We start from the raw sequence: 27,164 nt of genomic DNA on the forward strand, positions 1-27,164 counted from the left end.
CCTCAGCAAACAGAGGGAGAGGGACACGCACAGGCACCCGCCCCACACCCTGGCACCCACTCACGTGTGTGTCCCCCTCCCCAAACCCGTTCACCCTGAGTTGGGGGCAGAGGGGGGGGGGTGCCCACCTGTGCCCCCTGGCCACAGGGAGAGCAGCTGAGCCGGGCCAGCACGAAAACCATCTTTATTCAGACCTGCTCACCAAAACAGTTTAAAAAGCAGCTTCAAACCCAAGGACAGACCCCGGGGGGCCCAGCTGCCAGCCCGGGGGGGGGTGCTGCGACCCCCCCACGCAACCACAGCCCCCTTTTGTGGGCTGGGGAGATGCCCAAGGTGGGGAGTGGGTTCTCCTCTGCGAGCTGCTGGCACAGCCGGCACAAAGGGCTGGGCAAGGGGGTGTTAGGGTGTCCTGACCTCCCCTCCGGAGCGAGCCCGGATTTGGAGTTGGGGGGGGGGCTGTGGGAAGGGAGCGGGGGCTGCCATGGGAGGACCCCCCCACCCTCCCCGGAGGAAGGCACTCTCAGCTCATGTGAAGGCACTGTGGCGCGTGTGCGGGGAGTGGGACCCCAGCTTTGGCGGGGGGAGGGGGCACGACACCCTTCCTCTGTGCCCCCAGTGGGACTGGGGGGAGGCTCCCTGGCTGGCCTGGGGTGGGCTAACGGGAGCAGAGAACGGGGGCAGGGTTGGGGGGGTGGGGGGAGGCAGAGGAAGAGCCGCAGGGGCTCAGTGGGGCAAGACACATGCTTGGGGGTACGGAGCCAAGCCGACGGGGTACAGTGCAGCGAGGAGGAGGAGGAGGACGACGGGGCTCACTCCTCCCAGTTAGGGGGCCCCCCCCATTTCTGCCGCCGCCGCAGCTCCTCCACCTTCCACTCCAGGCTGCGTACGGCCGCATCCAGCTTGCTGCTGGGGCTGGAGGGTCCCACCAGGCGCCCCAAAAGGGCGTAGAGCACCCAGAGCCCCAGCAGCATCCCCGCCTGCACTGTGGGGGTCTCCCGGGAGGCCGCGACGTGGAGGAAGGCACCCAGGAAGCAGCAGAGCTTCACCCAGCGCAGCGCGGGCAGCAGCAGCCCCCGCAGCCGGGACAGCAGCCAGGAACCCACCATGGCCACCAGCCCCCACAGCAGTACCCGCTGCACCTCGCCGGGACCCAGTGTCACCCCGCGCAGCAGTCGGTCCCCTGGGAGGGAAGGAGGAGGAGGAGGAGGAGGAGTTGGGGGGGTCACCAGGGAGCCAAGGCCGCGGTGGTGGCATCAGGCGCCAAAACCATCCCGCGGCCAGGTCGCTCCCCACACAGTGTCGGTCACCACGTCCCACAGCCGCCCCTGCCAGCCCCGGGGGCTCACCGCCGATCCCGGTCACAGCCAGGAGATCCCCCAGGATCCTGCAGAGTGTGGTCAGGGCCGCCGAGATCCCCGAGGACACGACCCAGAGGGTGGCAGAGAGGCTCTGCGGGGAGAGAGGGTGCTGGCACAGGGAGCCGTACGGGAGCTGGGGGGCCGGCTGCGGGCCTGGGGCCTCACCTCCGCCAGCAGCCGCAGGGGCTGGGGGCCCACCCAGCTCTCCAGAGCCCCCCAGACGGCTCGGCCCAGCCGCGACAGCAGGTCGTCGTTGCCGCGGTCACGGAATCCATCCCGACTGTCCTGTGCCTCAGCGTCGCCCGCCGTCGCCCCCAGGATGGGGGTCCGCGGCAGCAGGAGCAGCAGGAGCAGGGCCGGCAGCGCCCGGCGCCCCACGTCGCCCCCCATTTGGGGTCCTGCCTCCGGTGTCTGTGGGGAGAGAGGGGGTGGGGGCCCTGGGAGCCCCCCCCCCGGGCTGTGTGAGCCACCCCCGCCGCCCATCGCAGGCTCCCACGTCGGGTTCTGGGGGGGGGGGGGGGCGGCCGAAGGCTCCCCGGTGCGGAAGGGAGGGGACCCCCTGTTCCCGTGGATCCCGCCCCGGGGCCGAGCCCCCCCTCCGCCCGGTTCCCCGGCAGCAAGGCGCCATGCCCACCACGGCCCAGGGCCCGGGCCCGGCCGGGATCGCGGGGGGGGGGTTCCCTGTCGCCCCGTGTCCCGGGGGAGCTGAGGGACGGGCCACCTCCCCCACCCCGGGGCCGCCCCCGCTACTCGCCCCAACCCCCCCGCAGCCCGGGCACCCGCGGCTCACACACACACACACACCCCCAGCCCCCCGGCGGCTCCGAGCCCGGCTGGGGACCCTCAAACCCCTGGCGGGGACGAGCCCTGACCCCCCCCCCCGGCCCTCCCCGCCACTCCAAGTGACCCCCCGGTGCCCCCACCCCACGGCGCCCGCCCCGCTCCCGGGACACAGCCCCCTCCCCGGGGCGCCCGCAGGCCCGGGCCCGGCGCCCCGCTGTGAGCCCCCCCCCCATCCCCCCCCCCCTCCCGGCTCCCCCCCCCCCCGCCCCGGTGCCTCGCGGCGGGGCAGCGCTCACCGCCGCCACACGGGGGCGCTGCGGGGCCGGGCCGGGCCGGGGGGGCGGGGCCTGACGCGCCGCCGCAGGGCACGACGGGAACTGTAGGTCGCGGGGTGGGGGTGGTGGGGGTGGTGCCCGTTGCATGCCGGGATACCGTCGCTATGGCAACGCGGGCGCGGGGCATGCCGGGAAACGCCCCGGCCCCGCGCGTGGTTCGGCGGCGGGACCCTGCGAGCGCGCGCGCGCGGCGGCGGCAGCGGCGGCATTTCCGGTTCCGGTTGGCGGCGGCCGCGGCCGCGTGAGCCGCTGGGAACGTCGCGGCGGCCGGAACCGGAACCGCGGCCCGGAGCCGTTAACCCGCCTCTGGGAACGCAGCGCGCCGCCAGCCGCGGCCGCGCGGCCGGCCGGTGCCCGCCATGGCCCTCATCTGCTCCAGTGAGTGCGGCGGCAGCGGGCGGCCTGGGGCGGCCGGTACCGAGCCGGGGCCCTCCCGGGCCGCGGCGGGGGGAGGTGTGAGGGGGGGGTGGGGGCGGGGGGATGTTACCGGGCCTGGCCCGGCCGTGCCCGTGACCCCTGGTTCCCGGTGCAGTTTCTAACGAGGTCCCCGAGCACCCCTGCGTATCCCCGGTGTCCAACCACGTCTACGAGCGGCGGCTGATCGAGAAGTACATCGCGGAGAACGGCACCGACCCCGTGAACAACCAGCCCCTCTCCGAGGAGCAGCTCATCGACATCAAAGGTGCGCGGCCGCAGCGGAGGCGGTGGGGCCACCCCGGGGCTGCCGGGCTCGGGGAGGGGGGAAACGCGTGGGGGGGGGGGGGAGCGGTATGGTGGGGGTGCAGAGGTGGTAGAAGGGAGCCCTGGTGAGGGAGGGGGCACAGTACAGTGGAGGCAGAGAAGCCCCGTTTAGGGAAGGGTACGGTATGGTAGGGCAGGGATGGAGAGGTGGCGGATGGGAGCAGATATGGTATAGTGGGGATGGAGAGGTGGCGGAAGGGAGCCCTGGTTGGGGAGCAGGGCAGGGTATGGTACAGTACAGTGGGGAAGCAATAGAAGGGAGCCCTGGTAAGGCAGGGAGTATGGTATGGTACAGTGGGGGCAGAGAGGTGCCAGCCAGGGAAGGGGCTACAGTACTGTATGGCAGGGGTCAAGAGATGCCACTTGGGAAGGAGTTATGGTAGGGTACAGTAGGGGCAGAGAGGTGCTAGTTGGGAAGGGGGCAAAGTACAGTATGGGGAGGGGGGAGAGGCAGCTAAAGGGAACAGCGGTCTGGGAGGGGGTATTGGAACAATATGGTGGAGAGGCGGTAGAAGGGACCACCGGGGCTGCAGTGGTTGACACGCCTGATGCATCCATGTTGTCTCCCCGGCAGTCGCCCACCCAATCCGACCCAAACCCCCGTCAGCCACAAGCATCCCGGCCATCCTGAAGGCTCTCCAGGACGAGTGGGTAAGTGGTGGCAGCAGCCGGGAGGGGAGCTGAGCGCCACAGTGCTTGAGCTTGACGCCCGTCCCCCCCCCTGTGTCCTGCTAGGACGCCGTCATGCTGCACAGCTTCACCCTCCGCCAGCAGCTGCAGACCACGCGCCAGGAGCTGTCCCACGCGCTCTACCAGCACGATGCCGCGTGCCGTGTCATCGCGCGGCTCACCAAGGAGGTCACAGCCGCCAGAGAAGGTGACAGGGCCGGGCCGGGGAACACCCTGTGGGTTAGGGGGTGGGGAAGGGGGGCCAGCGGCGCGTGGTGCGGAGGGTGCTCCTGGCAACGATCGTTGCACCGGGCGCGTCATCCTTCCTCATCCCTCACAGCTCTGGCGACTCTGAAGCCACAGGCCGGCCTCATCGTGCCCCAGGCGGTGCCGTCCTCCCAGCCAAACGTGGCGGTGAGTTGTGTGTGCCCCCCAGCCAGCTTCTCCAGTCCCCTCTTTTCCCCCCCCGTGTTCCCTCACGGTAACGGCTTCCTTCCTCTCCCACAGGGAGCTGGGGAGGCCATGGATCTGGGCGAGCTCGCGGGCATGACCCCCGAGATCATCCAGAAGGTAAAGGGCTGCGCTGCCCCCGCCGTCACCGGCGGTGTTCTCCCTCTTCCCCGGCACCGCGGGCGTCGCGGTCGAGCCAGCCAGGTGGTGATGTCTCCTCTCTCATTTCCTAGCTCCAAGACAAGGCTACGGTGCTGACCACGGAGCGTAAGAAGGTAACCTGCCCCTCTTCACCCCAAAAGCACCGCGGCAGCCGCGCTGCCGGTGCTTCATCTCCTCCCCGTTTTCCCTTCGCAGAGAGGCAAGACGGTTCCCGAGGAGCTGGTGAAGCCGGAGGAGCTCAGCAAGTACCGTCAGGTCGCTTCCCATGTGGTGAGTGCGGGGAAACCCCTCCCCCCAGGGCTTTTCAGTCCCCTCATGGGGCAAGTTTTTGGGCTTGCAGCGTTAACCGGGCAGCCTCTCACCTCGTGCAGGGGCTGCACAGCGCCAGCATCCCGGGGATCCTTGCCTTGGACCTCTGTCCTTCCGACACCAACAAGATCCTCACCGGTAAGGGAGCCACCTCCATGTAGCATTGGAGTTGCTCTCCCATCTTTTTGGGGGGACCCTTTCAGGACAGCTCTCGGTTGGCCACCGCCCCCCATCTCTCACCGTTCCTCGCTGGGTTTTCCAGGTGGGGCTGATAAAAACGTCATCGTGTTTGACAAGAGCTCGGAGCAGATCCTGGCGACGCTCAAGGGACACACCAAGAAGGTCACCAGCGTCGTCTTCCACCCGTCTCAGGTGCGTTCAGCCTCTTCTGCCACAGTGCTCAGGTTCAGGCTCAAAGATTTAGGACTTCAGGGATGGGTTTTTTTTTGGGGGGGGGGGTGTTTAACTTTTTTTTCCCCCCTCTCCAGGACTTGGTGTTCTCGGCTTCTCCCGATGCCACCATCCGGATCTGGTCTGTGCCCAACGCCTCCTGCGTGCAGGTCGTGCGCGCCCACGAGGGCTCGGTCACGGGGCTGAGCCTCCACGCCACAGGCGATTACCTTCTCAGCTCCTCCGATGACCAGGTGAGCCGCGTCCCCGTGCCCCACACAGCCCCCCAGACACACACACACTTCTCCCATTTCTCACCTCTCCGACCCCTTCCTCTATTCCAGTACTGGGCTTTCTCCGATATCCAGACCGGCCGTGTCCTCACCAAGGTGACGGATGAGAGCTCTGGCTGCGGTAAGGCTTATGGTGGCTTATCCCCACCCAGAGAGGGGGAGTTCAGAGCCTGGAGAGGGGGTATTTAGCTGCCCCTCTGGGTCGCTGGGCTCTTGGAGCTCAGAATAACTCTGGGCTGGGGGCTGGCAGCTGGGAAAGCGAGGTCTCCCCAACCTTCTACCCCTCCGCAGCTCTCACCTGTGCCCAGTTCCACCCGGATGGGCTCATTTTTGGGACAGGAACCATGGACTCTCAGATCAAGATCTGGGATCTGAAGGTAGGGCTGGCCCTGGGCACACAGGGGGTGATCGGTCCCTTTCCACTCCGCAGAGCTCTGAGGTAGGCTCCTGGAGCTGTGCTTCCCAGCCCCTTCCCAAACCTCTTTCCCCCCAGGAACGCACCAACGTGGCCAACTTCCCGGGCCACTCGGGGCCCATCACCAGCATCGCCTTCTCCGAGAACGGCTACTACCTGGCCACGGCAGCCGACGACTCCTCGGTCAAGCTCTGGGACTTGCGTAAGCTCAAGAACTTCAAGACCTTGCAGCTGGACAACAACTTTGAGGTGGGTGCGAGCGCTTCTTTGTCCCCTCCTTGAAGATGCAGGGGAAGCCCCCCTCCCCCATCCCCCAGAGATTGTTTGGAGCTCCTTGGCCCTCACCCCCCCTTCTCCTCCGCAGGTGAAATCTCTCATCTTTGACCAGAGCGGCACCTACCTCGCCCTGGGCGGGACGGATGTCCAGATCTACATCTGCAAGCAGTGGACAGAAATCCTTCACTTCACTGGTGAGAGGGGCTCGGGGGTGGGCAGAGGGGGGCAACGCTGAGCCAGATGGGGGTTACAAACCCCCTCCCCAAACCCTTTCTGTGAGCACGGAGCCAGCCTGGCTCTGCTGGTGCTGTAACCGGCATCTCTCCTTCCCTCCGGCAGAGCACAGTGGCCTCACCACGGGAGTGGCTTTCGGTCACCACGCCAAGTTCATCGCCTCGACAGGCATGGACCGGAGCCTCAAGTTCTACAGCCTCTAGGTCCCGGCTGTGGGGGTAGTGCTGGGGCATGAGGGCGGGGTGGGCAGCAAAGGGGTCCTTATTCCTCCCTGCTCCCCTCCTGTAGCTGTTGCCAGCAGGGAAGGGGCGAGTCGCCCTCCTGCTGCCTCATGGATTTGTTGTTTTGGGGTTTTTTTTTCCTTTTTCCAGCTTTGGGGGGAGGGGGTTGGGGGGGTTAGTTGGGGTTTTTCCTGGTTTTAGAGCTGCCGTCGTGGCTGTAACTGATGCAGCAGAAGGCTCTGAGCCTAGAGCCCTGGGGAGGGAGCACTGGGGGGTGGGATGTGGGGAGGGAGGGGGGATAAGGGGACGCCTGTGTGAGGTTTGTACTCTGAAGATGAGAATAATAAAAGGATTGTTCACCGTAAGTGGCGCGTGCCAGGCCCTGGGCCGCACCCACAGGGCTCTGACCACACTGGGAGACGCATGGGCTGAGCCAGGGCTGGCTCTGGGTCAGGGGTCCCCCTACTCCCAGCCCCCAACAAACCACCACCACGGCCATAAACGTGAGTTTATTCTTCCAGCATGCACCTGGCTGGAGGCAGGAGGAAGAGGAGGAGTGGGAGTGGGGCTGAAGACGCAAGGAGGTAGCGATGGGGTGCTCGCCTGGCACTGTGGGGCTCAGCCCCGCTGCACCTTGGGGCCCTTTGGGATGAGGATGCGGCCCTGGGAGGTGATGGTGGTCGTGGCTCCAGCTGCCCTTGTGTCCCCGAGAGCCCGGCGTGCTCCTGGGGAGAGGATCAGGGGGTCGGTGGGGAAAGCCAGGGCCAGGCAGCACTGAAGGGGTCTGGGGGGAGCACCCCAACTTACGTGAGGGCACCCCAAGCTGGCAGGAGGGGCGGCAGGGCTCGGGCTGTGCCAGGTGGCACACGGATGCGCTGCATGAAATGTACACCTGGAAGTCAATGCGTCAGAGGTGGGGTACCCTCGGAGAAGGCACCCCAAGGAACCTCCAGCATGGGGCTGGGGTGTGGAGCTGGCCCTGTGGGGCAGCCAGGGAGGGGGTTTGGGGTGATGGGTGACCCTCTCCTGTCACTTACCTCCCCCTCCAGCACTGCCATGGTGGGGGGCTCCACAAAGGTGAAGGTAGAGATGATGAAGCGCTGGTAGTGGCTGGGGAAGGGCAGCTGCGGCGAGGCCGGGCCCACAGGCACCAGCTGGGTCCTGTAGTTGTCCCCTGTGAAGGGACACCTGGGGAGGGTGGAGGGACGCTTGGTCAGGGCGGGTGACCACCACCCACCCACCCTCCCTCCCTCCCCCATTCTCCCTCCTCCTGTGTGCATAATGGCCCTGTCCCCAGCTCACCCATCTACCAGGATGGGCCACTGCGGCTCGGCTGCGGTGTCAGTGCTGGGGGACGCCCAGCACTGGTGCAGCACCAGCACCAAATTGGGGTCTGTCTTGTGCAGGAGCCGAACCTCCACGTAGATGGGGTCCCGGAGCACCCGCACCAAGGGGAAGTCGCCGTCGGGGTGGTAGGAGCTGTAGCTCTCGTCTGCAGGAAGGGGGAGAAGCTGAGGGGGCCAAAGGCGGGTGATGCCAGTGAAAGGGAGGGGGTCCCGGCTGCTCACCCGTGGCGATGCGCAGCTGGAGCCCCAGGGGCCCTGGCATGGCCAGAGGGATGGCTGTGGGGGGCACGGCCACCTCCATGCCCAGCAGCAGCAGCTCGCTAGCGTTGTAGATGCAGCGGGCTTGAAGGCTGCGGGGAGTAGAGTGAGCTCAGACAGGGGTCTCCCCCCTGCTCCCCCAGCCCAAGGAGGGGGTGTGGAGCACCCCTGGCGGGCTCTGGTTGGAATACTGCACTGGGGGGTTGCAGGATGGGCTTTGCTTGAGGAATGGGAGCTTTGCCCACCCTCCCCTTACATGTAGATGCTGTCCCGTGTGACGGAGCCACGGGGGGACCCCTGCACATCGATGGTGGAGATGAGCTGGTTCTCATAGATCAACCGGTCCTCGATCGCCTGGGATGGGCATGCAGGTGGGGTCAGGTGTGTGTGGGGGGGATGTGTTTGTCCCCCCATCCCCGCTCTGAGGGTCCAGGGGAGGTGGGATGGTCCCTCCCCCTCCCCACCTGGACGGTGGTGCCGCACTGGGTGACGGGGAAGCGGAACATGACGAAGGTCTCTGTCACCCTGACGGGCTCGCAGCCGGGCTGGGTGCTGGCCAGGCGCACGCTGTCCAGGTTGTAGGGCTGGGCGCTCCGGCCGCGCGGCACCACCAGCACGAAGCGTCCATCCAGCAGGCACTGCACCGTGGCTGCAGCACGAGGGAGCGACTCCACCAGCCTCAGCAAACCCCCCCCCCTCACCCAGCTCCCCTTCTCCCCTCTCACCAGGGCGGGTGCTGGCTGAGGGGGTGTCCCCAGGGACCCCCACCCAGCATCCTTACCCGTGTCGCCGTAGTAGCAGGGCGTGAGGCGGTCCATGTCATCGTAGCAGCACCCTGCCTGCACACACGCCTCCCGGCCCTGGGCGGCCACACAGGGCATCCGCCCCACGGCTACCTGGCACTGCTCGCGTGTCAGCTGGATGCCTGGGGTGGCAGAGAGGGGACACTGCCCTCGGTGTCCCCCCTGAACATCCCCCTGCAGCTCTGACCCCTCCCCTCCCTGTCCCCTCCGTCCCACCGCTCCGGCTTACCTGCCCCAGCCGAGGGGTAGAAGAGAGCCGTGGATTGGAGCAGGCTGGGCTGGGATTGAAGCCCGGGGCGCAGTAAACCTGGCTGGGCTTGGGGCTGCAGTCCTGGGTGCACCAAACCCGGCTGAAGCTGAGCCTGGAGCCCGGGGCGCACGAAACCGGGGCGGGATTGGAGTCCTGGCTGTGCTGCACCCGGGCGGGGACGGTTGGGATGTATCAGCGCAGCTTGGCTCTGGAGAGCTGGCTGCACCAGGCTGGACTGGGACTGGGAGCTGGAGTGAACCAGACTGGAGTGGGACTGGGAGCTGGAGTGAACCAGCCCAACTTGGTTCTGGAGCCCAGGGTGGAGACCAGCCTGGGAGGGGGTCTGAAGGTTGGGGCGAGCTAAGCCCAATTGCCTTTGAGGCTGAGCTCCTGGGCGTACAAAGCCTGCTTGAGTTTGAGCACCAGCGTGCGTTAAACCAGTCTGGCCATTGGGATGCACCAGCCCCGGCTGGTTTTGGGGCACAAACCCCGGGCGAAGGAACCCTGGTTGGGTTTGAGCTCCAGGATGTGCCAACCCTGGCTGGTTTGGGGTCTGACCCCCTGGGCGAAGGAGCCCCAGTTGGCTTTGAGCCCCAGGGTGCGCCAGCCCAGGCTGGTTTGGGGTCTGACCCCCCGGGCGAAGGAGCCCCAGTTGGCTTTGAGCCCCGGGGTGCACCAACCCTGGCTGGTTTGGGGTCTGACCCCCCGGGCGAAGGAGCCCCAGTTGGGTTTGAGCCCATGGGTGCGCCAGCCCGGGCTGGTTTGGGGTCTGACCCCCTGGTTGAGACTGTGCCCCGGGGTGCGCCAGGCCAGGCTGGGCTGGGGGCCGCATGCCCGGACGTATGAAACCTGGCTGGGGTTGGGTGATGGGGCGACCGATGCCTGGCTGGGGCTGAAGGCCGGGGCGAACCGGGCCAGGCTGGGCTTGGGCCTGCAGCCCGTTGTGCACCAGGACCGGCTCGGTCCGACCACCAGAGTAAGCCTGCTCGGTGTGGGCGTGGGGGGAAAGCTGGGGGCCTGGGAGGGTGAGGGCGGGTTGGGACACGTGGTGCAGGATCCCAGGCTGGGACAGGGGGACGAGGACATCAGTCTGGGGCCGCTGGGCACCGTTCCCCCGGAGCTCGGTGTGCACGCTGCCGTCCGTGAGGGGCTTGTCATTGCTGGGCTGGAGACAGGTCATGTTGACATCGTAGGACGCAGCCAGGACCCCGCTGAGCAGCAACTCCTCCAGCTGTACCCTCAGGATGTAGTGGTCCTCCTGCGGTGGGGGGGACAGAGGGACAGTCACCCCCCCCAAACCCCACCATCCAGGCCCACTGGCAGCAGGAGTGGGACCACGTGTGGGACGGGCCCTTCACCTTCACCAGGACGTGGCAGCCCTCGTAGCCGGAGGAGAAGATGACGGCGCCATCTGCCCCGGTGTTGAGCCAGTGGAGGCAGATGGAGCAGTTGGCCACGTCAAAGCGGGTGCCGAATTCATCTGCGGGAACACCGTGGGCACAACGGGGCACAAACAGGTGTTGTGGTGCTCCCCCCCACCCCGGAGGAAGCAGAAACCCTCCCTGCCCCACAGTGAAGGTTCTTCGAGGTGTTTTGGGGTGATCTGGACCCACCCCCTCTCCCCCCCCATCCTCTGTCCTCCCCAAAACTCACCCACAACTTTGAAGCGGACGCTGCGGCCGCGGGTGGGATAGGCCAGCAGCCGCATGCCGTAGTCGCCGCAGTCATAGCGGTACCGCAGGAGCGAGAAGGGGGCTCCGGGATCCAGGGGCAGGAGGAGCAGCAGGAGGAGGAAGGAGAAGCTCCGGCCCATGGCGATGGCGGCGGCGAGCGCAGTCTGGAGCACCAGGATCTCCTGGGTTGGCACCGCGGGCGCAGATTTATACCCGTCCAGCTGGAACGGGGCCGGGGGTGGGGGTTGATCAGATGACCGGTGAGGCCGTGCCGGGATGGTGCTTGCCAGGGCTCCTCGCTCCCCTGCTGCCGGCGACCTCGCTGCCCCTGCTCACCTCCCGTGCCCGTGCCAGGCTGACCGGAGAGGAACTGAAATGCTGGTCAAAGCACCGGCTCATCCCATGGCAGGACACGCCGTCCCCGCCAACGGGGACTGGAGACGGTGCTGGGCAGGGGGGTAGCCCACCTCCCCACTTGCCACATGGCCTTGGGCTTTGCCATGAGACCATGAGGACACCGTCTCCTTGCTGCCAGGGCAGCCATGTGGACCGAGAAAGCACCATGGCACGGCCCCAGGGAGGTCTTGTGGGGGGTTGTTGTCCCCAAATCTCCTCGCTAGAGTCTGCACATCCTGGCAGTGCCCTGCTGGCAGTGCCCCAAGAATGACGGGGGTTGCCCCCAGGCCCCCCCAAGCCCAGCTGTCACCGTCCTCAGCTCTGGGGTGCTTACTGGCACCCCACTGCCCTGCCCTCACCCTACAGCAAGGGTGGTCGTGGCCAACCCCAACTAGGAGGCACAGCGTAGAGGGATCCAAGCTGTGAGATGCTTGTTCCCCAGTGGATGGGGAGCTGTGGCCAAGTGATGGGCAGTAGCCCAATGAAAAGCTGGAGCCGGGTCTCACTGGTGCCCAGGGATGGGAAAGAGGGACCTTGGTCCCCAGGGATGGGGAGGGAGGACCTTGGTCCCCAGGGTTGAGAAAGAGGGACCTTGGTCCCCAGGGATGGGGAGGGAGGACCTTGGTCCCCAGGGATGGCAAAGGAGGGTGGACATTGGTCCCCAGGGGTAGCTGCCGAACACCTTTGTGGGTTCTCCTCTCCAGAACTTTCCCTTCTGGATCTTATCTTTATGGCAGACTGAGTCACCCCCACACACACCCTCCACCCTTCCCTCCTCCTCCTTCTCAGTGTGACGGACACGGCCGGCTCCTGTACCCTGCCCCGGCACATGCTGGGTGTGAACATGCCCAAGTACCCGGGTGCCAGCCTCAGGGTTTTGGGGGCGTGGGTCAGGGGTGGGTTAAATCCCTCCCGCTGCATAGGAGCCTCTGTCCTCATCATTCCCGGGGGGTATAAAACCCCACCCCCAGCTCCCACGAGCTTGTAGCTCCAAACCCCAGCTCATGGTTTGGACATAGCCCCTTCTTGACCCCCCCAAAACCTGAATGGCCTCATCCAAACATGACACGGGTGGGCCAGGGCTGGTCCTATCCAGCCATGGGTGCCGCCACGCCGTAAGCACAGGCAGGGGCAGCTGGCAAGGTTTACTTTATTATTGACAGGGGGGTGTGGGGGTACAACGCGGCCCTTTCCCCCCCACCCCCCTCACCCTCCCTGCAGCCCTCACAGCTTCATGGTGGCAGCAGGGCCCAGGTGAAGCTCCAAAAACTGGACAATCTCCTGCCACGAGTGGTCTTGGGCTTTGGCGTGGGACTGGGCTTCGCCCCCCCACACCACCGGTCGCGGGGTACCCCGGATGCTGGAGGTGCTGCAGAGGGGGGACCCGGGGGGCTCAATCAAGTGCCCAGCCCCCGGGTAGGAAAGGAGACGGCAGCTCTCCGGCGGCATCCGTGCCATGGCCAGCTCGGCAAACAGCTTGCTGTTGAAGCTGCGGTCGGCCTCCCCCACCACAAAAAGGACCTTCCCCCGGATCTTCTCGGTGGGGATGGCTGAGGCGCTGTAGGCGGGGTCCCGGGGGTCAGCGAAGATGGCCGAGTTATCCAGAGCCCCCAGCTCGGTGAAGAGCATGCGCTCGGTGCAGTAGGGGATGGGAGGGATGTGAAGGTCCTTGTAGACCAGGGGGTTGCCATGGAGGGAGGACGTGCCGTTGATCCACACCGTGGCCACCACTTGCGGGAGGAAGGTGGCCATGGACAAGGCCACCTCCCCTCCTTTGGAGACACCGACGACGCCCAGGCCGGGACCTCGCACCTGCAGCGGGAGGAAAGAAGGAGCCGGGACGTTGCCGAGGTGTCACCAGGGCATCATGGAGACACCTTACAGAGATGTCCCTTGTCCCCAAGGCTCACCTTGGGGTGTCGGAGCAGCAGCTCGGCTGCCTCCTCGAAATACTCCAGGTCGAGCTGCGTCAGGGTGCGGGGCAGGTCGGCGTAGGCGAAGAAAGCCAGCGCCAGCACTGCGAAGCCATGGCTGGCCAGCAGCCCTGCGCGGAACTCGATGAGGCCGCCCGCACCCCCAAACAGGTCAATCACCCCCGGGAAGGGGCCCGGTCCTGCGGGCAGAGAGACACCCGTCACCGCCAGTGCGGCAGAAGGGGACACACCGCTGTCAGCCCCCCACCCCTGGGGGGTTCCCCGTGTGTGTGTGTGTGTGTGGCTGCTCACCAGGCGGCAAGAAAAGGGCCCCGCGGACCCTGCCCTCGCGGATGGGCACCCGCTGCGTGCCGGGCGCCATGTACCAGCGCTCGGCCTTGCAGGACACCAAGGGCTGGTCCTCAGGCGTGGTGACGATGTGGAGGCCGTCATAGACCTCCAGCCAGACGATGAAGGGGCTACCGGCCACGTCCCGCTTAACCAGGCGTCGGAAGAGCGTGTCGGGCTGCAGGAACCAGAAGAGGCCCATGGGCCAGACGCCGGAGTAGCTGCCCCCCAGGGCAGCGTGCCGGCCCGGATCCACCTCGCCGGCTTCATCGGCGCGGAAGAAGGCCCGCGCCTGGAAGCGCTGGCCTTGCTCGTCCGTCAGCGAGGAGCAGAGGGTGACGAGCTGCGATGGGGACAGGCCCCGGACCTGGACCTGCACCGGCCGGTCAGCCAGCGAGGACTGCGGCGTCACCGTTAGCTCCACCATGGTGCACCTAGGGATGGAGACGGGCGTCACTGCTCAGCATCCCTCTCCACACCACCCGTCCCCTCGCGTGGGGTAACCTTCTGCCCTGAGCGGGGAGTCGGGAGGGTGCTTAGGGGGGGTGGCAGGAGAACGTTCCCCTGGGACCCTAACTTGGTGGTCACGCAATGGGGTTCACAGCCTGGACAGTTCCGCTGGCATCCCCGGTGCCAGGGCAGCACCACGCCCCTCCCTGGCGCCTCTCCAGCCTCCCCAAATTCCCCTCCAGCAGCCCCCCTAAACTTGCATAGACACCCCATTCCCTTCCACCCCACATCCCCTCTCCCCAGTCTCTGCCCTCCCTGGCCAGACCAGCTCAGAGGGGGGGGCAGGAAGCTGCAGTTCCACCCCCCCAACTCCCCCACAGACCCCAGCGCCCCTCAGCACAGCCAGGCAGGCCGCGGCACCCAGTACGGAGCGCGGTTAGACATTGGCCCCAGCCCAACCCTGGGAGGAGATGCCAAGTTGGCTTACCCCATGCCAGGAACAACCAGCCCCCGCTCCCACACCCCCACCCCCACCCCCAAAGCCCTGCCTGCCTGCCAGCCCCGAAGCCACAAGGATGGGCTTCAAAGCCCCTCTTACTCAGCGGGAAGGTTATGCCGGGCTGGTGCCGTGTCTCTGGGCAGCAGTGGGTGGGAGTGGCCGGGCTCCACTCCCGCCTCAGCAAATATTAACTCGGGAGGCAGCGAGGGCAGAGCCCTCCTGCCCCATGACCCCATACCAGCCCAGCCACCGCCCCACAGCACCCCAAAACCCCTCACCCCTTCCCTAGGGATGCCCTGGCTGGAGGCTGTGAACACTCCGAGGTCCTACTGTGGGGGGAAAAGGGGGAGCTTTGCTCCCCCCACCACCAATTTCCTCCCCTCTTATCGGGGTTCCCTGTGATTAACACACCCCAGATCTTTGCTCAGCTCCCCCCATGGCCATCAGTGCCCCCGAAGTCACAGGCTTGGTCCCCATGTGTGTCCCCCTGCCAGCTGACCCCCAAGGATGAAGCTCCTGGGACCCAGGAACCACCATGCCCACCCAGGCCAGGGTTCCCCCCTCCCCCCAAGCCTGGTGTTTACTCACTCCCGGACCCCTTCCTCACTGCAGGGGTGGCTCACAGCCCAGGCCCTCCCCAGGAATGCAGAAAGGGGCGTTTCCACACCCAAAAAAACCGAAAGGGTGAAGAAATCGGTGTAGGTCTCCCACTCCCAGCCTCTTCCTCCCCAGCTTCCCCTGAAAAGGGTGGCAGCCAGCCACACAAGCTCTCCCCTCCACCGCCCCAGGCAGCACAGCAAAGATGTAACTCACCCCCCTCTCCCCACCTCCCTTCGTGACAGGCTCCAGGGCTCAAGCCCAAGGAGATCCCCCGTGGAGGACGGGGAACCTCAGGGTGGGGTGAAGCGCCATGGTGCTCCACAACCCCAGGAAGGCTGATGGAAAGCCCCAAGCCGGAGCTGCAGACCCCCAGCCCCCCGCCCCGCAGTGTTGGAGGCGAGTCTGGATCAGCTCCTTCTCGGTTTTATGAACAATAAGCAGATGGGGGCAGGTGAAGCAGTTCTCTGGCCCCCAGCACCCCCACAATCCGCAGGGCGGGATCCGGCAGCTGGTTCCCTGTGTAATCCACCCAGCCTGGCTCTGTCCCGCTGTCTGTCCAACACCAAGGGGCTGGGCAGCCACTCCTGCCCCCCAAACTGAGGAACAGCCCCTGGAGAGGAGCAGGGCCCGGAGCAAAGGCCTCTGGGCACGGCGCTGTCTCATTTCCCGGCTTGTTCGGCCACCGCTTTGCGTCGCACCGGCGTCTTCTGGAGCAGGGCCAGCGTGTCCCGCTTCTCCACCCGCCGCAGCTGCTTCTTCTTCGCCCGCTTCAGCTTTAGCGGGTTCCGGATCTGGGGGTTGGGGGAGAGGGGGAGCAAAAGGCGGGATTTCAAGGGGGGAAAGCACATGGGGCAGGCACAGTGGGGGTCCCGGCTTCCCACCCCTGTGGCACAGCCCAAGCTGGAGCCTCCAGCGTGCTCAGATCCCCACCGATGCCATTTCCCTTGCGCTACTGCCCCATGTGCGACCCTCAGGGTCTCCCCCTCTCCCTGGTTTTCTCAAGCTGCCTCCCCACCTTAGCAGAGGAGACACCGTGGATTCCCCCAGTTCGCCCAGCATCCCCCAAAGGAGGAGCCGGGTAGAGGAACTGGAGCAAACTGGGACCCAGCGCCACGGGTCTGCCAAGCCCCCACGGTGACCCCAGCCGGGACACTCACCACTTGGACTATCTCCGCCTTCCGCTCGTTCTCCAGGCGCCGCTTCAGGTTCTCCTCCCGCCGCCGTTTCTTCTCCTGCGGAAGCAGCACCAAAACGGGTCCCTTGTGGGTTCCTCCCTCCGGGCTCAAAGAGCCTGGGACAGTAGAACCCCCACCTGCCCCACAGAAACCTTCCCCCCCACCCCGGCGCCACAGCCGCTGTGCCATGGAGGGGCTGGGCGCCGCTGCCGCCGCCGCCTGTGGGGTCCCGAGCCCCGGTACCTCTCGCTCTTTCCGCTTCCCCTCCTGCAGCTGTCGTGCCAAGTCCCGGACGAGCTTCCTCTCTTGCCGCTCCTTCATCTTCCGGGCCCAGGAGGTGTGAAGGGCCTTGTCCTGGACCATGTGTGAGAACCTAGGCAGGTGGGGACCGTGTCAGCAGCCAGAGGAGCCAAACCCGAGATCTCCAGGAGCCACAACCCCAGCTCCCCGAGACCCAGCCCCAGCTCCTCAGGGGTCACGGAGCCTCTACACAGCTCTGCTCTCTCCAGGCCCTCCCTGGACCAGAACTCTATCTCCCCCCCACCCCTTACCCTGCAGCCCTCATCACACCCTCCAAACTCTCCTTCCCCCCGACTCGGGTCTCCCCCAAAACACCCTCGGTCCCTCGCTCCTCCCTAAGGCTCAAAGGCGGCTCCGGGCTCCCCCTACGGACCCCCCTGTCCTTCACCCCACGTCTTTCCCAGGTCAACCCGCCCCCAAAACAGCCCTGTGTACCCCACGCCCCGGGTTAAAGGGCACCCTGGACCCCCCCCTCCCCTCCCCCCGGAACTCCCGGCCTCCCCGGGCTCAGGGACCCCGCCGGCCCCGCAGCGTCCCGCCCCACCCCACCCCCGGCCGGCACCTCTTCTTGCCGGGGTCCTTCCACACCCGCCCCGACTTCGGCCTGCCCCGCGGGATCGCGGCTGCCGCTGCCGCCGCCGCCGCCTCCTTTCGCTTCCTGGCGGCTTTCCGGGGCCTCGGGGCTGCCCCACCGGCCGCCTCCGGCCCCGCGCCCGCGCCGCACTCCTGCTCCATCCCCCCCACGCCGCCCCCTTTCCCCTGCGAAGGAGCCGAGAGATGACGCCAAACCGGCGCCCGGCGCATGCTCCGATCGCACGAGCGGCGGCGCCGAGCCTCTCGCCGCCATTTTTGTGTCGGGCAACGCCGCCTCCCCCCCCACCTCCACGGCGTTGCCGGATGGGAGCCGCCATGTTTGTGCCGGGCAGGCCCGTTCCCGGTGCCTTTCATCCTTCCCGATCCCGCCCGGTGCGAGGGCTGTAACCCCCTTCCCGCTGAGAGACGGGCAGCCTGGCCTGGTCTGGAGGGGAAAGACCTTTATTGGGGGCCGAACCCACCCTCCTTGCCCCTGGCCCAGGGCAGGCAGGATGGGGACGCTCAGGATGGGGGCTGCAGCTGGTTGCACCTCCTGGCATCATGGAGACCCCCTCTCCCCTGCCCCAATCTCTGGCGCCTCGGCTGGGATGTGTGGTGGTTCCTAATGGGGCAGCTGCGGGTTCGGTCACGGCTACAGTGCCTGGGAGAGGAAAGAAAGGGGACATCCCATGTTGGGGGAGCGCCCACGGAGAAACCTCCTGGGGCCTGGGGAGAAGTGGGTGAAGAAGGGGGTGGGCAGTACCGCCCCAACGCAGACCCCAACACTGGAGCCAACACCGGAATCCCCGAGGAAGCGGGCTATGACAGGGCCCCGGCCATGGCCCCTCACCATGCGCGTGTAGTCGTGCTGCTTGACGGCGTTGTAGCCGAAGGCCAGAGCTGAGACGGCCACACAGAACTCCAGCAGGCAGAAGGTGACAAATATGGAGTCCAGCCCGTTGCTCAGCAACTGTCGGGAGAAGGGAGGATGGAAGGACACAGCCGGCCCCACTCCGCTCGAGGACAACAGCGACGGCAGTGCTCCCTGTTACACCCCACCCCCTGCATGGCCGGCCGCCCTGTCTGAGCCCTCGCCCGAGCTGAGCCGGGAGGTTTTACCTTGTTCTCAGCACTGAAGCACCACTCGGGTTTCAGCTGGTGCAGCACGTCGGTCTCGCAGCCGGGGATGTCGTGAGTGATGGCCGTGGAGTGGAGGAGCGTGGCCAGCAGCGTGCTCAGGATGACCGCCGCGCTGACGACGCAGCAGGCCTTCACCTACGTGGATCACCTCGCGTCAGCAGCTCCATCCCTTCTGCTCCTCCTACCCAGAGCCGTGTGGGTGACGATGCGACGCCCACCCGGTCAGGGACGCCCCCACCCCATGAGGTGTTGAGGAAGAGGCTGTTTCGGGATTTCTGTTTGAGTTGACCGAGCAAGGGCACCTCTGAGCTGGATTATTCATCTCAGGCTGGAAAAGCTCCTGGAGAAGCCACCCAGGGCAGCCACCCTCCGTGACATCTTTTACCCCCATCATCCAAAAGTGACTCTGCTGAGCCCCAGGTGCCTCATGGAGGCCCCGAACGATGAAGGATGTCCCACCCTCTGCTCGGTGGGGAGAGAACTGACACCCTCCTGAGGGTGAGAAGGGCCTTAGGTGCCTTGCTGTAAACCCTGTGGTGTGAATGTGGGGGGTGGGGGGTGCCCCAACAGCCACTGGAAGGGGATGAAGTCACAGAAATAACATGGGGAGACGCTTTACCCCTCCCAGCCTGGCCGCAGGGGACCCCCTTACCAGCAAGATGTTGTCTCTTTTTTCACTTTCCACCAACAAAGAGCCTGAGAGCAGGAGCTGCTCCAAAAACAGAGAGGAAGGGAGGTGTCAGCGGCAAGGCACCCCCTCTCTGTCACCCATCCTGCACATCCAAGCACCTTTCTGGCTGCGAATCGGTGTCGGGGGCTGCATGCATGCACCCAGAGGGGACAGCGGGAAGGTGTGGGTGTAGGAAGACCCCCTGGTGACGAGGGGATCCGGACGCAAATCCACTTCCCTGTCCTCACCAGACAGCGAGGAGGTGAAGGCCAGGCACGTCCCTGCTTACCAGGAGTCCGAGCCAGAAGAGGATCCCACTGGCCACAGGGAGGGATGGGGTCTCGTGCTCTGACACCGTCAGGATGATCCCAAAGCAGATGTGGACGATCCCAGTAAAGATGTGGATGGTCTGGAGAAGGACAGAGGAGAGGGATTCCCCCCCCAAAACCCCCACCTTGGTCACTCTTGGCTCAAGGTGCTGCCTGGCTGCCAGCACCCACCGGCAAAGGATGGGCATTGCCAGTGCCATTAGCCACATCCCACCCCCATCCCGCTGCCACGCCGCATCCTGGCGGCAAAAAGGCACTTGGGACAGCAGCAAAGGGAGCCGGTCCCGTATGTCACACCTGCCTCGGGTGAGAAGGACCCGGAGCAGGATGGTCCCTGGGAATACTCCATCCCTGTTTTGTCCCCCAGGTCTCCTGGCCACCCCCCAGAGCGCCGCGTCTCACCCCCAACACCTTGGGCTGAGCTCTTCTGAAGCTTCTGACTTGGAACGACGTCACGGCGGGCGCGGGAGGGCTGGAGCCAGCCGTCAGCTGGGCCGCCCGGGGGTCTGTGGCTGGGATGACCTCGGTGATGATCCTCATGCCCCCGGAATCGGTCACTGTGGTGGTTGCCATGGCCTGTGCGCGGAGCAGGGCTGAGGAGCTGAGGGGGAGAAGCCCAGGGACCCGGCCAGCTCCCACCCTCGTGTGGGGACGCGGCACGGGAGCGGTGACACAAGAGGCACCGGTATCTCCTTACGCCCCAGCCCGTACCCCACACCTCTCCCACAAACTCGGGTACCTCCTTCAGCCTGGACTTGCCCTCCTCTTCCTCCTGCTCCCCACAGCCGCCGTTAGCAATCCCTTTGCTGCCCAAACCTTTCCTGGGAGGTCCCACTGCCCTTTGCTCCCCACAGGAAGTTTGTTCATGGAAATCTCGCCCCCTCTTGCTCAACGAGGCGGCTTTGCCAACAGAGGGGGGAGAGGCGGGCAAAAACCCCGTGAGACAGAGCGGGGAGAGGTGGGCACCCACTCCCAGAGCTTCACTCCAGCCTGGGAAGAAGGTTGGACACTTATCCCTTGTGATGCTCCATGGAGGAGACACTCCCCTCCTTCTCTACCCAGATCCTCTCCATCCCCAGTTGTGGACACTTTTCTTGGGCATCATCGGGATAATCCCAAAGGAGGCGTGGACGATCCTGGTAAAGACGTGGATGGTCTGGAGAAGGATGGAGGAGAGGGATTCCACGCACCAGCCCGGATGAGGTGCTGGAAGGTTCATTTTGACTGCCCTCATTAGAGCTGCCGTGAGTCATCCAGCCCTGGAAGACAGGAAAAACCAAAACCAGAGGGAAACAGGACACAGGGTGAACTTCAGAACCCTCCGTGAGTCCACAGAGGAACTTCCCAGGGAAGCTCCTTTATTGCCTTTCTTACTCCTTTGGAGTTCTCCTTCCTCCTCAAGCGCCTCGGCCCCGTGGGTCTGCCCCTGGTGAGGACAGCCCACCCGCAGGAGCCAGCGGCGGGGGCTACGGCAGCGCTGCCTCGGCGTGGGACCGTCGGGAGCCGTAGGGAAAGGGGATGCGGTTGTTTCCAATAGGAAATGAGAGCTCAGCCTGGGAACAGAGCCACTGCACGTGGCGAGGAGCTCCCGGGGGGCAAAGCTTGGGGGGGCCCCCCTCCTCCATCCACCGGCCACCAGTCTCCAGGTTTCCCAGGAAAACAGTGATTCCCATCAGGGCCACCATCCCTGGCTGCCTGCCAGGAGGGCTGGGGTACTCCCTGTCTGGCTGTGAGGACCCCCCCAGTATCCTGGATGTTTGAGGGGTGCGGGATAGAATGCTGAGTGTCGGTTCTGTCCTCTCTCCTCCTTATCCTCTGCGGGATTCCCCAGCTCCAGCTCGGAGATTTCGGAGCCCCTTGTTCCTGGAGAGGGAGCTGCTCTGCTGCCATAGGGATGAGGGGCAAACGAGATGAGGTTTGACTCGACCTCCACCCACGAGACCGGCTGTGGGGAGCCAGGAGGAGGGTGCAGGACTGAGGGACACAGCTCCGGAACCCCATGACCTCCACAGCTGAGCTGTGAGGAATCACCTCTTCCCTGTCCTGTTTTGGATCCAGAACCATTCCCCCGAAGCTCCTTGTCCACAGGCTGCAGAGAGGGAGCACCGTTGGGGCTGTGTGCTCCTCTGCCTTGGGGAATGGGAGGACTTTTCAGAGCGAGCACTTGGCCTTTCCAGGAGAAACATGGAGGTGGATGGGGTTCCCCTGCTCCCACTTCTTCTCCAGCTCCTCCAGATCCCTCTGGAAGGCATCCCATCCTTCCGGCATGTCAGCCCAGCTTGGTGTCATCAGTGGACATTGAGCTGATGGTTGGGTGCGACCATCCAACCAATTCCTTACCCACCGAACAGTCCACTCCTCAAATCCCTGTCTCTCCAGGGAAGGATGTTGGGAGGAGGCTGTGTCCAGAGAGATGGCATCCGTCACCCTTCCTGTGGCCACCGCTGCAGCCACCCGGTCACCGAAAGCCACCAGGTTGGCCGGGCAGGGGACCTGCCCCTGGCTTTGTGTTTCCAAAGGAACCGGATGGTGGCAGCGAGATGCTCTGCAAGGAATGTTGCTGCTTCCTGGGAAAAACACTTCAGATCCCCGTAAAAATACCGGGAGCCGACGCGCCGCTTCGCTTCCAGGTGTTTCCGTGCCTCCCGGGGCTCGTTGGGGACTGGTTAGAAGGGAAAGCTGTGTTTTCTGGGACTGGTTTCTGGGTGGGTGGGTTGGGGTTTGGGGGGCAGGGGGGTTAACACTGTGCTCTGCGTTGTCGCCTCTCTGTAATCCCAGGGCTGGCACCTCACAGGTTTTCGGTGGGGTATGGAAAGCTCTGCCCTGGGAAGAGTCCCTCCTGCCCCATCCCAGCAGGATGAGAGCATGGAGGAGAAGCGGGAGCGATGCCGGGTGGAAATGGGGGGCCATGTCTTCCTCTGCTCGCTGTGGCATTACGGGGCTCCCCGTTCCCAGGCAGTAACTGCCTGTGAGCCCTCCTGCCACCCTCTGCCCCCTGTCCCCGAGGCTCCCCGGGGTCTTCCCAGCCACCAAGCTGTCCCCACCAACCCACCAGTTAGGCTGCTTCTCCACAGACCGTGGTGCTGTCATCATCCCCCCCGCTCCACCACCTTGACCCAAGGGACCTCTCAAAGCCCTCCTCTCCCCCTACAATGGCATCTGTTGGGGGGACACCCACACGTGTGGGACCACCAGAAACAGGTCACGTCCCCTGAGTGATCTGCTCAGGCGGTACACAGACCCTTGTACTTGGTGGGGGGGGGGTGTGGGGGTGTCCTCTCCCCTCCAAGGACTGGTAAGCCCCCCGGCTGCTGCGGGGGAGAGAGAGAGAGAGAGAGGTCTGTGAGGGTCCGGAGCTGTGATGGGGTGGGAGCGTGGGGCAAGAGGAGCCTGGTTGTTCATTCCACCCCACCCCACCCCCAAAAAATCTCTGGGGCTTTCTGCTACCAAAGCAGCTCATTATTTTTTCAGAGCTGGGAACAGAAATAACTGGCAGGGAGTGAATAATCCATGAGGCTTCGGCTGAGCAGCCGGAGCGCTGGCAGGGTTGGGGGGGGGGGGTGAGGCAGAAGGGGGGGGTATGTGAGGGGGTGAAGCTGTTGAAACAAGAAAGAAAAACCTTTTAACTCAACCCGAGAGATCAAACAGGAGCTCCCTGCCCCCCACTGCAGGGCTGGAGGTGGCATTTGGGGGTGCACACTGTCCCCAAAAAGTGGTTGTGGGGCAGGGTGGGGAGAAGGGATGCAACGAGCAGGGATGAGGGATGGTGAACCCCACCCCCCTGCCCCGCTTTGGGCACTGACAACTCCCCAGGGTGCTCCCACCCCTCTGAAAAATCATCACTGGGCATTCCTTCCTTGCCCCCACCCTGAGTTTGGGGTGCTCATCCCCATCCCTGCGCCTTGTCGGGTCCCCAAGCCATCCCCCGCAGCTGCTGGAGCCTGATCGGTGCTGGATGGGGCCGAGGGAGCCCTTTGGTGTCGATTCCTGCCCCCATTTTCCCCCTCATGAGGGATTTTTGATGGATCACGACATGGGGGGGGTCTGGGAATGCTCACTGGGGTCCCACGGTTCCGCACCCATCACCCGCGATCACCCGGCCACGTTCTCAGCGGTGTGGGGACACGGAGCACGGGGCTCCGGCGTCCCTGGGTCACCCCAAGGAGCAGCCCAAGCCCCCCATGGGGAATTGGGGAGGGGGAGGAAGGATGGGAGGGCAGCTCCTTACTGGTGTAAGAAGCAGGAGGTGCTGACACCGGCTGCCCGGCTGCTCTGGTATAGTGATCTGTGCTGTGATGGTTATTTGGGGGGTTAGGGGGGGTACTAGGGGGACCATAGTGCCTCACCATCTCCAGGGTGATGGGCACAGGGACCACCTCCCCCCTAATGCAGGGAAAGGGGGGAAACCTGCAGCCCCCCCCTCCCCGCCCAGAAATCTCTCAAATGAGGAGCCACAGACCTGGGGGGAGCTTTTATTCCACAGCCAAACCGAAGCCAGCGGGCTACAAGTGGGGGCAGGTGGTCCCACACGGTCCCCAGCGCACGCTGGGGGGCTCTGTAAGTGACCCATGGCCTGGGCACCAGAGCTCAAGGATGTCCCGCACCCCAGCTCCCGCGTATTTACAGTCAAAATATACCCCGTGACACCCCAAAGCAACCTCCCCCCAACCCCTTTGGAGAAGCCCCTTCCACAAAGCAGCCAGCGGGTGAAGAGCTGAGATGGGCTGTGGGGTGGGGGAAATTAGGGGTGCTGGCTGGCTTTGAGGAGAGGGTACCAGCGTGTCGCAGCCTGCGGCGTGGTGGGAGGAGGGTGCCTGGGCCAGTGGGGACGGATTCAGGGGTGCGATGACATCCTGGGGGCCAGCACCTCGTTAGACTTCAGGGGCAGCCAGCTGCAAAGAAAGCCAAGAGCTGCTGCTTCTGGGTTGGGGGGCACACATGTAGAGGAGTATGGGGGGGCTCTGGCCAACCCTCCTCTGCCTGGAACATCCGTGGGTGGAGGTGCCAGGGTGCTCCTTGGGGGTGGGGGTGGTGTGTTTGCTTTTGGGGCATCAGGGGCACCAGTGGGAGTGGGAGGAGGTCTGGGGTGCAGGCAGGGAGCCAGCCCAGCCCCGTCTCTGCTTCCAGCCAGGCTGATTTTTGGGGAGGGGGGCAGAGAGAAGGGGGATACATCACCTCAGTGTAGCTGGGGGGCTGGGGCAGGTCGGCCAGCGGCACTGCCAGATCCACCTGCGTGGTGCTGGGCACGATCAGCATGGCCTGGGGGAGAGCAGGGAAGGGGGCACAGTGCCAGGGGTGGGGCTGGGGGTCCAGCTATGCTGGATTTCACCCCCAGCTCCCACCTTTCAACCCCCCCCCACCTTGTTTTACCTCGTTGGGGCTGAGGCGGGTGGCCCGGCACCAGAAATTAGCGGTGGCCACGGCGATGCAGAACTCCAGGACAGTGAAGATGAGCAGCACGATGGAGATCCCGTTCCCTGCCAGCTCCAGGGCCAGGGGGAACCCCATCAGCACCAGCACCCCAGGGAAGAGGAAACCCCTACACGCCACCCCCCGCCCCGGTAACCTCTCTGTTTCAGGATGAGGGTTTTAGGGCTCCTCTCTCTCCCCCCAACCCCTAAGTGTGGCAGCCCCAGTGCTGAGGTCCTGATCAGAGCCCTCCGCCTCATCAAGGAGAGAAACAGGAGGGGGTCAGCTCCTGAGGTATCCCAAGCCTAAAATAGGTCAGGCGCATGGTGCCATGCCAAACCCCACAGGGGAGCCTGGTAGACACCCTCCCCCATCCCAAGAAAGGCTCAAGGGGTATCCATGGGGATGCACAACCACCTCTGGAGAGCATGGAGAAGACGATGGAGGGGATCCCAAAACGGCTTAGTCCTGTCTGGACAAGCTCAGCCAGCCCTGGGTACCTCTCCTCCAAAATCAGAGGCTGGGGGTGGGGTGGGGGGGGTGGGGGGGGTGGCTGTGCCCCCCACTTACCAGGACGAAATAGCTGTAGTAGTCGAAGCTGGAGCGGTAGAGCCCGTTGAGGTTGAGGTCCACGATGAAGGCGACGATGCCCAGCAGCGCGAAGATGGCGCTGATGACGTTCATGGTCTGGCTGCCCTTCACCTGCGGGCACGGAGAGGCTTCGGGGTGGGTGCCAGACCCCCGAGCCCCTGGGGACACCCACCCCGGGGAGGCTGGGTGGGGGTCTGGGGGGTGGTGGTGGGGTTTGTGTTTCTCCTGGCTTTCCCATCGCGTGGTGATGGGAACAACCCCGGCACCAGCGGCAGATGTCGGCTTTGCCCCCATGGGTTTCACCCGGAGTGGGGGGGATAAGCTGCTCCTGCCAGCCCCCCCACCGCCTCCTCCTCCAGCAAAAGGGGTGTGGGGGGAGTGGGTGGGGGGACACACTCACCGCACACTCCGTGGGGCTCTTCTCCGCCCCGATGGAGAGGCAGCCGGAGATGATGAACTGAGAGGGAGAAAGGGGAGGGGACAGTGGGATTACCCCGAGCTCCCCCCAAACCCACCCAGCATTACCCAGCCCCCCCAGCTCAGTCTCAGGGACCCCGGAGGGAGTTGAGGGGAGGGGGTGGGGAGGGGTTCGTTACGCACGGACACGCCGCCCAGGAAGGGGATCTCTCCGATGACGAAGACTGAGGTGTAGACGTTGGCGAGCGTGGTCAGGACGATGCCGAAGCCGATGTGCATGAAACCGGTCATGATCTGAATGGTCTGGGGGGGGAGTAAACGGGGGGAAGCAGGGCGAGAGTGGCACCGACTCACACCCCCGTACTCCCCCCTCCTCATATTCCCGCTGGGAATGAGGAGCCCCCGTGCTGGGGGGGGGGGGAGCCCCAGCCAACGGCATCCCATCAGCGGGAGGGACAGAACCCCCCAGGGATGGTTCTTCTAAGGGTACCGGCCACCCATCCATCCCAGCGCCCCCGCCGTGGCCTCCCCACCCCCACCCCGGCCCCGACTCACCCCCATCACTCGGTTCTTGCCCTTGGGCAGGGTCTCGGCCGTGTACATCACGGCGCGGCTGCCCAGCCGCAGGGTCCCCAGCCCCTGCATGGAGGCAGCGGGGATTGGGGAGGGAAGGGGAGGGGGGGGGACACACAGCGCCCTGACCCGTTAACGGGGAATCCCCCCCCCCCTCCCCTCCTCCTCCTCCTCCTCCCGCCGGTCCCGGAGCAGCCCGGTCCCCGGCGGGGCCCGCCCCCCCACCCCCCACCCTCACCCCGTCCCGGTTGTTCATTGGCGGAGAGCGGGTGATGTCAGAGGCTGCAGCATCCCTCGGCCACCGCCCGACCCACATCGGGACCGGACACCCTCGGGGAGGGGAGGTGGGGGGGGGTGTCACCCACGACACCCCCCTGCCCCAACGCCCCCGCGCCGAGGAAAGGAGACAGACAGACAGACACACACACACACACACACACATCCATCCCCAAATCCCCCCAGCCGGGGGTGCCGAGGAAAGCGGCATTCCCCCCCCCCCCCCCCCCCCCGCCAATAGACCCGTGCCCCCCCAGGGAAGGATGCTCAGACACCCCCCCATCGGGACAGGAGCAAAGAGGGGTGCTCAGGGAAGCCCCCCCCCCCCCCCCCCAGCTGGGTGAAGGTGCTTTTAAAATCAAAACCCTTGCCTGACTCCCCCCCCCACCCTGGGCCGTGTTTACAAGAGCTGAGAAAACTGGAGGAGGGGGGGGAGGGAAAATAAAAGCTCCGTGGAGCCGGTTCCTGGAAGAAAGATCCATCAAGGGCCATTAGGCACGGAACACCTCCGCCCTGCCGCAGGGCAGGCCCCCCCCCAG

The 27,164-nt window shown here is 65.5% G+C and overlaps 7 protein-coding genes across 7 annotated transcripts; 1 reads left to right on the forward strand and 6 right to left on the reverse strand.

Annotated features, from left to right (window-relative positions):
• Positions 1–171: 171 nt before the first annotated feature.
• Positions 172–2,629, reverse strand: TMEM109 (transmembrane protein 109). The gene is made up of 4 exons (XM_084264125.1): positions 2,438–2,629; positions 1,524–1,769; positions 1,347–1,449; positions 172–1,180 (listed from the first exon to the last, which is right to left on the reverse strand). Exons 1-4 carry the CDS (start codon positions 2,561–2,563, stop codon positions 810–812), a joined length of 846 nt encoding a protein of 281 aa, XP_084120251.1. The 5' UTR covers positions 2,564–2,629; the 3' UTR covers positions 172–809.
• Positions 2,630–2,690: 61 nt separating this feature from the next.
• PRPF19 (pre-mRNA processing factor 19) lies at positions 2,691–6,781 on the forward strand. The gene is made up of 16 exons (XM_084264124.1): positions 2,691–2,854; positions 3,009–3,158; positions 3,792–3,868; positions 3,953–4,094; positions 4,227–4,300; positions 4,394–4,456; positions 4,570–4,611; positions 4,694–4,768; positions 4,870–4,945; positions 5,070–5,179; positions 5,296–5,451; positions 5,542–5,611; positions 5,782–5,867; positions 5,984–6,154; positions 6,270–6,375; positions 6,521–6,781. Exons 1-16 carry the CDS (start codon positions 2,836–2,838, stop codon positions 6,616–6,618), a joined length of 1,515 nt encoding a protein of 504 aa, XP_084120250.1. The 5' UTR covers positions 2,691–2,835; the 3' UTR covers positions 6,619–6,781.
• A 473-nt stretch (positions 6,782–7,254) lies between these two features.
• On the reverse strand, positions 7,255–11,106 carry ZP1 (zona pellucida glycoprotein 1; the record flags this gene model as incomplete). The annotated part of the gene is made up of 11 exons (XM_084263832.1): positions 7,255–7,361; positions 7,444–7,528; positions 7,674–7,824; positions 7,939–8,128; positions 8,205–8,332; positions 8,497–8,594; positions 8,705–8,889; positions 9,022–9,165; positions 9,273–10,551; positions 10,652–10,773; positions 10,947–11,106. 11 exons carry the CDS (start codon positions 11,104–11,106, stop codon positions 7,255–7,257), a joined length of 2,649 nt encoding a protein of 882 aa, XP_084119958.1.
• A 1,396-nt stretch (positions 11,107–12,502) lies between these two features.
• LOC311190820 (acyl-coenzyme A amino acid N-acyltransferase 1-like) lies at positions 12,503–14,697 on the reverse strand. The gene is made up of 4 exons (XM_084262858.1): positions 14,672–14,697; positions 13,588–14,057; positions 13,273–13,475; positions 12,503–13,174 (listed from the first exon to the last, which is right to left on the reverse strand). Exons 2-4 carry the CDS (start codon positions 14,048–14,050, stop codon positions 12,587–12,589), a joined length of 1,254 nt encoding a protein of 417 aa, XP_084118984.1. The 5' UTR covers positions 14,051–14,057; positions 14,672–14,697; the 3' UTR covers positions 12,503–12,586.
• Positions 14,698–15,579: 882 nt separating this feature from the next.
• CCDC86 (coiled-coil domain containing 86) lies at positions 15,580–17,386 on the reverse strand. Its single transcript, XM_084264108.1, has 4 exons — positions 17,210–17,386; positions 16,591–16,720; positions 16,330–16,404; positions 15,580–15,963 (listed from the first exon to the last, which is right to left on the reverse strand). Exons 1-4 carry the CDS (start codon positions 17,380–17,382, stop codon positions 15,832–15,834), a joined length of 510 nt encoding a protein of 169 aa, XP_084120234.1. The 5' UTR covers positions 17,383–17,386; the 3' UTR covers positions 15,580–15,831.
• Positions 17,387–17,664: 278 nt separating this feature from the next.
• LOC311191456 (membrane-spanning 4-domains subfamily A member 15-like) lies at positions 17,665–20,188 on the reverse strand. The gene is made up of 7 exons (XM_084263645.1): positions 20,099–20,188; positions 19,762–19,935; positions 19,320–19,439; positions 19,013–19,069; positions 18,340–18,495; positions 18,071–18,190; positions 17,665–17,881 (listed from the first exon to the last, which is right to left on the reverse strand). Exons 2-7 carry the CDS (start codon positions 19,930–19,932, stop codon positions 17,873–17,875), a joined length of 633 nt encoding a protein of 210 aa, XP_084119771.1. The 5' UTR covers positions 19,933–19,935; positions 20,099–20,188; the 3' UTR covers positions 17,665–17,872.
• A 637-nt stretch (positions 20,189–20,825) lies between these two features.
• On the reverse strand, positions 20,826–26,421 carry LOC311191103 (membrane-spanning 4-domains subfamily A member 12-like; the record flags this gene model as incomplete). The annotated part of the gene is made up of 7 exons (XM_084263201.1): positions 20,826–20,912; positions 24,535–24,618; positions 24,730–24,843; positions 25,339–25,470; positions 25,760–25,816; positions 25,960–26,079; positions 26,332–26,421. The coding sequence occupies 7 exons, from the start codon at positions 26,419–26,421 to the stop codon at positions 20,826–20,828; spliced, it is 684 nt and encodes a 227-aa protein (XP_084119327.1).
• Positions 26,422–27,164: the final 743 nt, after the last annotated feature.

Source organism: Gallinula chloropus (genome assembly GCF_964237585.1).
Source record: "Gallinula chloropus genome assembly, chromosome: 4".
NCBI lineage: Eukaryota > Metazoa > Chordata > Aves > Gruiformes > Rallidae > Gallinula > Gallinula chloropus.